At 32.1% G+C, this 11529-nt stretch overlaps 1 protein-coding gene across 2 annotated transcripts; it reads left to right on the top strand.

Moving 5' to 3' along the window:
* Positions 1-451: 451 nt before the first annotated feature.
* LOC106474746 (Golgi phosphoprotein 3 homolog sauron-like) lies at positions 452-9757 on the top strand. 2 transcript variants are annotated; one of them, XM_022403047.1, is made up of 4 exons: positions 452-1029; positions 6671-6917; positions 8994-9322; positions 9526-9757. In XM_022403047.1, the coding sequence occupies exons 1-4, from the start codon at positions 829-831 to the stop codon at positions 9532-9534; spliced, it is 786 nt and encodes a 261-aa protein (XP_022258755.1). In that variant the 5' UTR covers positions 452-828; the 3' UTR covers positions 9535-9757. The 2 variants fall into 2 exon arrangements, with proteins under 2 accessions (XP_022258755.1, XP_013790894.1); XM_013935440.1 differs by having other exon boundaries at positions 8994-9757.
* Positions 9758-11529: the final 1772 nt, after the last annotated feature.

Here is an 11529-nt window from a genome sequence, read left to right as displayed (position 1 = left end):
CGAATTTACGGAAAATTAACTAACGAACGGAGACGTAACAATATATTTTAAGCTGTTCTTTGATAGAATGACAAAATCAATTGCTCAGCATGTTGGTTAATGAAGCAACATAGTGGCACAGTGGTATGTCTGCGGACTTACAACGTGGTGGGCAGAGCACAGATAGCCCTTTGTATAGCTTTGTGCTGAATAACAAACAACAACAACAACAACTGTTTATGATGTTTTCTTTCTTATAAAATACAGTGTTGTTTTATTATTTATTTGTAGTTAAGCACAAATTTACACAATGAACTATTTGTACTGCGCCCACCACGGGTATCAAAACCTGGTTTTTAGTGTTATAAGCTTTCAGACTTACCGCTGTGCCACTGGCGGACTATACAGCGTTGTAATATATTTGTTGTCACTATATTAGGTAAAACATGTTTAAGCCACCAGAGGGATTGCTAGGAGTGTCTTCGTCAACAAACAATATAGAGATTGTGTAGTGCCAAGGAAGAGAGGGAAAGAAAGAGAAGTAGCCGACAATAACTTTTAACTTGAGCTAAAAGTATTATATACTGCGTGCTTAGGAAAGTTATAGTTTCTATATGACTAACAAGCAATATGTTTTTGTGAAAATACTCGTTATTGTTAATTAAGCAAGTAGTAGGCATTACCAGTACTTACTTGAGTAACTACTAATAGTAATAGTACTGTGTAGTGTTAGTACTCACTTGTAATACTACTGCTAAGCATAATTTCATTGTTTATTTCTTTTTGCTACGCTTGTGCCACGAACACCCTTCTCCCAGCTAGTAAAATAAGTTACAGTTGACAAAGAGCATGAATAAATCGAAAGGTTTGGTGCAAAGAAAAAACATTGCTTCATCTTCTCAGTCCAGTGATCGCGATGGCTTAGGATCATACGATAAGGATGAGGATCAAGATAAAAAATATATAGAAAGTGAAGAAGATGTTGATGCTAAAGAAACTCGTTTAACTTTGATGGAGGAAGTTCTCCTGTTGGGATTGAAAGATAAAGAGGTTTTTTAAATGTTTTAGTTAAAATAATAATTGTATTCATAGTGCTTAGCTGTGATGAAAAGAGCAAATAGGGTTATTGGTTCTATTTATAGGAGTTTGAATATAGGAAAAAGAATGTTGTATAAGCCTTGAGCTGTCATTTGGAGTGATATTGGTCCCCTTACTACATGAATAATATTAATATGGAGGCTAAGTTTATGGTGTGGGTTCAGAGAAAAGCTACAAGGATGATTCTGGGTTTGAAGGGGCTATCTTGTAGGATAGGTTAAAATATTTTAACATGTTTTTACTAGAGAGGAGTAGGGTGCAGAAGAATATGACTGAGGTTTTTAAGGGATTTATAAATCCAAATGATGTTAAGGCAGTAAGATCAGAAGCAGAGGATACAAGTTTAAAATAAGGAGTATTCAGGCTACAGATTAATTTGTCTCCAGCTGCAGTAAAATATAAAATATAGAAGAAGCTTAAGAGGAGTTTGCTTGAATATTTTAGAAATCAGGACTAGGTTTAAGGAAAAGGTGTTTATGTAGTTTGGAGTAGGATAGAGGTAGAAAATAGAATAGCAGAAATGAGGTTTAACCAGTGCTTTATAGAAAGAAATGACAATTTTCTTTAACTTGTACACAGTCTTTCTATGTATACAGCCTAAAATCCTGTTTGTCTTATGAGTTCTTAATGTATGTTATTTAGAAGGCATATAAGAATAATTGAAATTGTGATCATCTTTATGCATAACCTTATTCTTATTAACATTACAAGGAACTTCACCATGTGTTAGCCCAATTCACCAAATAGTCCAAGTCTCTCTCTCTCTCCATGACAGTGTTTTTAGTACAATATGAAGTGCATATTGGTATCATCTGTAAATATAACCAGTTTTCTTGTTATTCCTTTACCAATATCATTAAGGGTGTTGAGGTATTACAGTGTGACTTGAATCAGTTGGTAGATTAGACAAATGTTTGACAGATGACCTTTAATTGTACAAAGTGCAAGGTAATGCATTTGGGACATTATTATTTGGATTATGCTTAGAATACAGATGGAAATCTACACAAAGGATCTTGGCTTAGTGGTGGATAAATCACTCAAACCATTGAAGCAATGTGCTGCTGCGAATGATAATGCTAATATGTTATATAAATAGGTTAAATATTTCTTTTCCACCAAAGATGAAATTGAAAAGACAATCTGTGACTCAAAGGCTTAATGTATTACTTGATTGGCTGTATCCTCTGCTATGGATTGCAGTTTCACATATTCAAGACTCATCAGCACAGCTTGAGTCAGCAAACTAAAGAAATACAGTTAGGCTTTTTATAAAAGGGGTTATAAGTTTTGGACTCCATATCTAAGAAACATTATTGACTTATTGGAGATGGTTCAAAGAAAGTTACAAAGATGATTCCATGGATGGAAAGGGTAAAAGGTGATGTTTTAAAGTTTACAAGATTATCCAGGGGACAGATAGGATAATGGCTTCTAATTTCTTTGTGCTATATTCTGAAAATGATAGGATGAGAGGACAAAGCTTAAGATTTAGGAAAGACAGGCTAGGTTCCATTTAACACAGTTTTATTTTTCTAACAGGGTGATTAACTTATTGAAAGAGTTTCAGTCTGCAGTAGCAGAGGTCAATATTTGATGGGAGTCTAATGGGAATAGATGATTTCATGAAAAATAAAGGGTATATTTAAGTTCTTACTTTTCTCAAGGATAGCCTTATTTAAGGATAGCCATGAAAGACCAAATAGCTCCTTGTTGTCCATATTTTATGTTATGATGTTTTTGCTTGACTCTTGACAGGTTGAGTGACCTTCTTTCACCTTAACTTGTGTTGTAATCTTTCCCACAGCAGGAACCAACTCTTCCTTTAACATTGTGGAGGAAAAAATAAATGCTAATCTGACTTTTCATTCAGCATGAATTTATAGTGGCTCAATTAAATACATCAGCTACTTTATATATATAGTAAAAGATAACCAACAAACACATAAATTCTGTAAAGTGATACAACATAATATAAAGAACACTACAACAAAATAGATTTATGAACAGTAATAAAACCAAGATTTGCACATTTACATATTTCATTTAAGCACATAAGCTAATAAATTATTTTGTTAATTTCAGTGTATAAAAATGAATAGCTAACTTAAAAAAGAAGAGAAGAGCTAGAATAAAAATAAAATAATTAATAATTATAGAAAAAATATGTCTATATACTACCTTATTTGGAGAGGAATGTTGCAAAAACAAAAGTTAATGAAAAATAATTCAACAGGCAAATGCTAAAAATCTCTGAAATTAAAAAATAAATTTAAATTGTTTGTCAGTAAAAGTTACACTCTCATTACAAAAAAAAGGAAATCCTAGGAGCTCAAATCAACAGTCTTTTAATACCAGCTAAGTTTTTTTTATGTAATTACTAAAATTCTTAAAAGTAAGTAAAGTGAACTCTCATTAGTTTAGACACTGAAAATCTGGGTGATTGTTCGTGTCTACAGATCTTCACATTGGGAAATTTAATCAGTAATCTGTATAATTGCATTCTTAATTTGAACAGCTAGTTCTTATAACAAACATGCAATTCCATGTTACATGATTCAGTAATCTGTACCTGTCTTCACAGGAGTGAAGTAGGGGTAGATTAGAACAGAAACAGGGTGATAATTACTCATCACATAACACCTGCACTCGTAGTGGGTACTGGTTTAGATACTAGTTCTGAGAATGACTTTTACAGGAGGGATGTACATATAAAATGTAACAGACATATAGAGGTCATGAGAGTGATGTATGTTATGGTCATGTCAAATCACAGTGCTCCTAAACAAAAACCCATAGAAATATCACCATCATTAAAAAATTATGTTGGTTTATACACAAAATTCATGTACTGTATATTGTGTATTCTAGTAATCAGCTTGAATAAAATGATGAATTGTGTGAAGATAATGACAATATCCTACTTTGACTATGCAATTAATATAATTACTGATGACATATACAGTGATAAACTACAAAGTTAATTGTACATACAGTTGCATGCACACTTATTCATTTGCACTTGTGCATTTATTAATCGATAACATGTTATTAAGAGAGTGGTTATTATATTCAAAGTGATTGATTTCACCAACTTTATCTCTCAATACTTTGGAAGAAGTACTTCATTAGAAATGAATTTGGATTAACAAGGTTTTACAGTAATTAAATTTGTAGTTTTTGGTTACCAATAAGTTGCCAAAAACATGGAGTGCATTTAGGCTAAAATTTTGGAAGCAAAAAGATAAAAGATGCTTATTAAAATTTTTTTACAAATCTTCTGATTTGATTGTAAATTGTCTATTGTTATGAGAAACTCTTTAATTTTATTGAAAGTGACAGGGAAATTTTGTAATCTTTAAGTTTCTTGAACTAAACTCTTTTGGGATTTTTTTCCTCCCTTGAAATTTGAATCTTTCAGTATGGATGCTATTTTAGACATTATTTTTAGTAGTGAGAAAATGATAATAAGCAATTTAGCAGAACAACATTTGGGCTCTGATGAGTATTTTAATATTATCTTTAATGTGCTTGTAGATATATTTTAAGGTGATAAGAAATTGGGAGACTGAGTAAAATGATGTAGTACATGTACTAGATTAAGACCACTTGTGAAGTACACACTCAGGAACAGATGTTTCCATATGTTTATATATATTTATAGCAATGTGACTGATGTGCTTTTCATATAAAAATAGCTTATTTTTGACGCACCTGTCAACATGACTTGAGCAACATGTAATATCACAAACCCATACCTTAGGTGTGATAGTTTGTTTCATATGTTGAAGAACAACACTTCAGTTTTTTAATTCTTCTGTTTTGATTAACCCTACAGAGGTCAGAGTGTGCATGCCCCTACCTTGTATAGTACTTGTACTTTACTAGTTACCCTACATTACTAATTTTGCAACAATTCATGTTAGTAGAGAAAATACCAGATACAGTATACAGGGTTACGGAAAAAACTTTAACTATGTGCATTTACTATATGCTAGAGATTATGCAAATGCAGTTTGCAAACTGTAAGATGGACAAAATAATTTTTATTCTTTACATGAACATCGACTTTTCAAAGTCTGTGTCAGACTGACTGTAGCAGACATATCTGTAGTATAAAAACTAGTAACACACCTGATTTTTTATGTACAACAGACTTGCTTGTTTGGCTAAAACTTGCACATTCAGGTAATATATTAGATAATATATTTTAAATCGGGGGTGCTGGTAAGTGTTGTATTATGTCATATCAATCTGTTTTGCTTATATATATGCTACAAGTCATTATACCACAAAAGATTTTGAACAAAAACAAAACTGATCAGCTATTAAAAAACATTCCAGATGTATTATTTTTTGATACAGGTCTAGATTAGCATTAAAATTTAAAAATAAATCAACTCTGAAAGATACCCTCAAAAATCATTTGTATCTAATTCAAGAACGTACTTTAAGATTGTGGGCAATCAATGACATAAAATCATGCACAAAGAAAATACAAAAATAACATTATCAAGAAAAAAATGTTTAAATCAGTTTGTTTTATCCTGTTTGATTATTGATAACAGAAAATAAATACAATATTGCTTTGTTATATAAATACCGAGTAGTGTGGAGACCTTTGCAATAGCTTTATTTTGATGACCACAATCTTCTACCTTATAGCTGTGTGAATGTTTGTGAGGTTAGGGTTAGCATAGTCTTAAATTCAGTAAATATTTTGTTGTTCATGCAGTTTGGGCTAATATAGTCTTTTATTCAATGGTTGTACAAATACTTGTGTAGTAAGATTAAGATGGTTTATGTTTAGTATTTGTGTGTTTATTAATGCACTTCAAGCTAACATAATGTTTTGTTCACCAGTTGTGTGGATGTTTGTGAAGCAAAAATGAACATGTATCCTTCCTGCAGTATGTGTGCATGTATATTAATGTACTTCAAGCTAACATTGTGTTCTGTTCAACAGATGCATGAATGTTTGTGAACTAAAGGTTAATATGATCCTTCCTGCAGTATATGTGTGTGTGTAAATGCACTTGAAGCTCATCTAGCATCCTTTTCCTTGTTGAATGAGTGTTTGTAAAGTGAAGGTTAACATTGTTCTCCCTGCAGTATATGTGTATGTATGTATGTTACTATAATACTGAATTTATAAAGTGTATCTTCAAGAAATATAGCAAGCTAATGTATTCTCTGTTATTAGATCTGTGAATGTTTGTGAAGCGATTGTAACACAGCTTTTCCTGCAGTATGTGTGTGTATGTTTTACAATTCAGGTTAACATTGTCTTCTGTTCATCAGATGTGTGGATGTTTGTGAAGTTCAGATATATATATATATGCTTCTGTTCAGTACTTGAAGCTGAACTTCTAAATTTTAGATTTTCTCTACTGTTTTATCATATAAGACATGCAGTAGGTCTACACAGTTGGCATGTATATGCGAGAAGTTAAATAAGTTACTGTACATGTTTAAACATATATGACACCTATTATAATGGATTAATTAATTAAATATGCAAGTTAATATGCAAACTTTAAACCATTTTTTCTTAACAATATGTATGTGTAAAGTTATCACTGCTTTTCCTCAGGGCTACACATCCTTTTGGAATGATTGTATATCGTTTGGGCTTCGAGGGTGTATACTTATAGAACTGGCTTTAAGAGGGAGAATAGAACTTGAGAAAGCTGGGATGCGGAGGCGTAGCCTTTTGGTGAGAAAGGTTTTAATCAAAAATGACACACCCACTGGTGACGTCTTGTTGGATCAAGCTTTGAAACACATTAAGGAGACTAGTCCTCCAGAGGCCTTACAGAGTTGGATTGCATATCTTAGTGGTGAGTTACATGATTTGAATGTAAAATTTAAGTATTTTATAAGTACATGTGGTATGGTAACTAAGAATTTACAGAATTTATTTAGTGAGTCACACAGCAGAGGGTGCTACTATAGCGTGCAGTCTACCACAGTATCCGTACTCTACCACCTGACCCGTTACAGTCATTTTACGGTGAACCATCAAGAAAATTATGTGGATCCAGTGACAGAAGCAAACATGCAAGCGATTGAACGATCATGGTTGGATGCTAAGATACTCATTCTAAAGAAAATGAGAGGCGTTAACATTGAGCTGTTTCAATCACACCTTGATCACAATTGCTGGAAAGTGCTAAGAAAAGATTCAGATGATTTATTTGTGGCATTTGTAAATGATTTACGAATTGTATATCATTAAAGGATTTAAATGTAAATCATTTTTAAGTATGTGGTACGAAGTGTATGTCATTAAAAATAATTATGTAGCACAATTTTGTTTTTTATCATAATAATGATCATTAATAAATTATTTAGCAGTGTAAATATTCCAGGTAGACTGCTATTATTCATCATTAATAAATTATTTAGCAGTGTAAATATCCCAGGTAGACTGCTATTACTCATCATTAATATCATTAATAAATTATTTAGCAGTGTAAATATTCCAGGTAGACTGCTATTATTCATCATTAATAAATTATTTAGTAGTGTAAATATACCAGGTAGACTACTATTATTCGTCATTAATAAATTATTTAGCAGTGTAAATATCCCAGGTAGACTGCTATTATTCGTCATTAATAGATTATTTAGCAGTGTAAATATCCCAGGTAGACTGCTATTAATGGGATATTTACACTGCTAAATAATTTATTAATGATGAAGGTAGACCGCTATTATTCATCATTAATATCATTAATACTGGTTTTGTACTGCTATTATTCAACATGTTTTATTTATATGATGATCATACCCCACGTTATTGTGTAAAAGTCTCGGTAGACCGCACGCTATAGTGTAAAAGTCCTGATAGACTGCACGCTATACTAGCACCCAGCAGAGAGTGTATGGAGTATTTTACATGTATATGTGAGGTATCACAAAGTCATCAATAGTGGAGGTTCTAAATCTTATAGGAATGTTGTATCAGTATAACTTGGATAGCTGGTTGTAGTGAGAATATAAGTGATGAAAATGGTAGCACTTTAATCTTAACTCCATAAAAATCTCTTTGAGTTGTTGACTATCCATTGAGCATGCTTTAAACTACTTTTTCTTTAATTGGGTCATGTTGTTATTTTTTACTTAAACAACTTTACTGGTTTTTCACATGTGGCAATGTAGTAGGTCACAGATCTTGAGCTTTCATATTTTCAATTTTAGATTTTTTGAGTTGAAATCATTCTTAATAGCAATGAGTCTGTCATGTTTCTGGTGTAATGAATCTAATAACTGATAAGTTATCCCATCAAGTTTGCACTCTCTCTCTCTGTGCAGCAGTCTTATCATGTACACTTGTGTTTCAGTAACTTTGCTTTACTTATTGCATAATATAGGTATTTGAAACATTCGTCAATATGAGCTCCTATGTTTTGTTTTTTGGTTCTGATTGTCTGATCCTTCTTTTTGTGTGATTGATTTCTTTTTGCTAACTCATTATTTTCACAGTTATACTAATGTCTGAAGTGTTATTCGTTTAAGTTTATGCATGTTATATTTCTGGTTTTTTGTTTACTATTATATTCTATCTATTTAAAAAAATATTTTTATTGGTGAGTGACACAAGCCTGAAAGTCTAAAATGTATACATTGTAATTTGTGTAGCAAGCATAACTGTTACTAGTTTCTTATTCATGACCCACATTAACAGTGTACTTGACTTTTAAATTGTGTGACTTGGGTAACTAAAGATAGTTATTATACTATTGGTGATTTGCAGTTACCTGTGGGTTGTCCATGCACATTCTTAGATGTGTTTGTGTAGTATACATGGAAGTAGTCTCAGAACAAAACAATCACTTAAGTACAATATAATTAGGTTTTAAGGTTTAAATTTGTCTTTTAAGACAACTATGAATTATGTTGTACTTGTTTAGGTGAAACCTGGAACCCTCTAAAGCTACATTATCAACTTCGAAATGTGAGGGAGCGCCTAGCCAAGAATCTGGTAGACAAAGGTGTACTGACTACTGAAAAACAGAATTTTCTTCTCTTTGACATGACAACACACCCACTGACTGATAATACTGCAAAGAACAAATTGGTAAAGAAGGTTCAAGAAGCTGTTTTAGGAAGATGGGTGAACGATCCCCACCGCCTGGACAAAAGAATACTTTCTTTGGTTTTGCTGGCCCATTCATCAGATGTTTTAGAGAATGCATTCTCTCCTTTGTCTGATGATGATTATGAAGTGGCTATGAAACGTGTGAGTGAACTATTACATTTAGACATGGAAAATGAAAGTATGAAACCCAATACTGTTGAATTGATGTGGGGGGTGTTTGCTGCATTTACTAAGTGATGGGTTTAAGTGTTTGATAGAGGAATATATTTTATTATTTCTACATCTTTATTGAACAATTTATGGGCTGATGTGTTTTTCACGTGTCTTTTCTTTTTCTATTTCAGTATCCATAGACTTGGATGATAGGCACATTATTATTACTGTATTTAAATTTAGCAGGGGAATCACTGGGAGTGGAGCATTTCTACATACAATACTTTATATTGATCTAAGCATATGTGTATAAAAGCAACCTGGTGTGATGCTTCTTTCACATCACATTAGATACACTTAGATATGTTACATAATGCCAGATGTAAATATTTGTTAATCTGTGATTAAAGAGACAAGTACCTATATTGTTTCCTGTATTTTACTCTCGATGCAGTAACTACTCCATGCTAAAAGAATTGACAAACTTTGAGCCAGAAAAAACTGAAGTTATATACATATATGACAATTATTTTCCTAATCTAAAAACTGCATGAGTTACTTATCAATCAAAGAAGATAATGCTGCACCTCAAAATGTGTATATTATACAAAACCTTTCTACATTTTATGACATTCAGCACCTAAACTTCAAAATTGTTCCCACGCTTATGTGTAATAATATTTTGAACTGATACATATGTATTTACATACATACATATCAAAACATATATATAATTTTATTTTTCCTCCATGTTAATTTTTTTTTAATTCACTCTTGTGTCTTGACCAGAGATGGGTTAAGTGTATCTTGGGCCCCACACACAGCAAATGTTATGGGCCCCTCAATCACAAACCCAACATTCAAGGAGAAACTCAAACAGTCGACAGTTAGGATCAAATTTGCATAAACTAAACCAAATGTTAATATACATAAAAAGTCTCAACATTTCTATTTTAAATTTATTTTTGGAAAAATCACAAATAATTTTTTAAAAAGTGATGTTACATTTTCTCCAGGTTATACCTAGCATGGGCAGGCATGAAAGGGTTTACAAAAGACATATCATTAAGTGATTAATTATTTCATGCATGTCTGGTAGGTAGTTTCATATGCATATTCAGCAGTCTGCTCTCTGAGTCAGTTATAATATGGTATTTGGCGTATGAGTGCTTCCACTCCCACTTTCAAGGAAATTTTGTTATTCAAAGGAATTTTCAAGGATATTGAGGTGTAAACTGTAAACACTCAATAATGACAATTTAATTTCTAAATTGTAACATATTAAAATCATGAGATTCATAACATTTTTATTGATAATTTTATCATTTCAATGGAAAACATTTAGCTATAGTAATTTAAGGAAATTTTCACATTTTTTTAAGGAACCTAAACTATACCTCAATTCATTCAAGGAACTTCATTCATTCATTATGCTGCTATCATGGGTCTCTTTCTAGTCTGAGCCCCATGCATGTGGATGTTTGGCATACCACATAATCTAGCTCCGATCTTGATGTACATAATTTTAATTCATGTTATGGTGACATTTGTTTCAGACATACTACTCACCTTTCCTTAGAACTTAAAGCTATTGCCTTGTGCCACTGCTGAAAACGTTTTTTGCGTATATGCCAAGACTTCGAACAAAACTCTCACCCCTACGTGTAATAGAGTGTACTGTGTCAGTCATCAGACTAAAGACCTCCACCAGTAGAAGGGGGACACATCCTTCGTGCCCAGTAGTCTTCTTGATCACATTCTATATACCAAATGCTGATTCTTCACCTTGGCACTGCTAGTAATTTAGACATTTTAGAAATTAATCATGAACCTTTGCACATATTATTATAAAATTTTAATTAACAATCAAGAAGTTATCATTTTGTTTACCCTTAATTTCTTGATTTCAAGAAAGAATGATACAAATTTTTAAACTTTCAGTTACAGCTTCTGATATAAATGGTTATATTTTCTTGTATTGATTTCTTCACTTAATTAAATTACAAGATTTTAGGACACATGCTTCTGAATCTGTGATATTGGTTTCTTTCATAGGACTATTCCCCATTGTTCTTAACCCAGTATTTGAGTTTCACTACTTACTTACAATTATCTCAATACAAAATTGCTAAGGCCTAAGTACTGTGGACATACCAGAACTATTCAAAACATACATTCTCAATGAATTCACTTTC

Source organism: Limulus polyphemus, unplaced genomic scaffold, assembly GCF_000517525.1.
Source record: "Limulus polyphemus unplaced genomic scaffold, Limulus_polyphemus-2.1.2 Scaffold7634, whole genome shotgun sequence".
Taxonomy (NCBI): Eukaryota; Metazoa; Arthropoda; class Merostomata; order Xiphosura; family Limulidae; genus Limulus; species Limulus polyphemus.
This window is presented reverse-complemented; position numbering and strand designations above follow the sequence as displayed.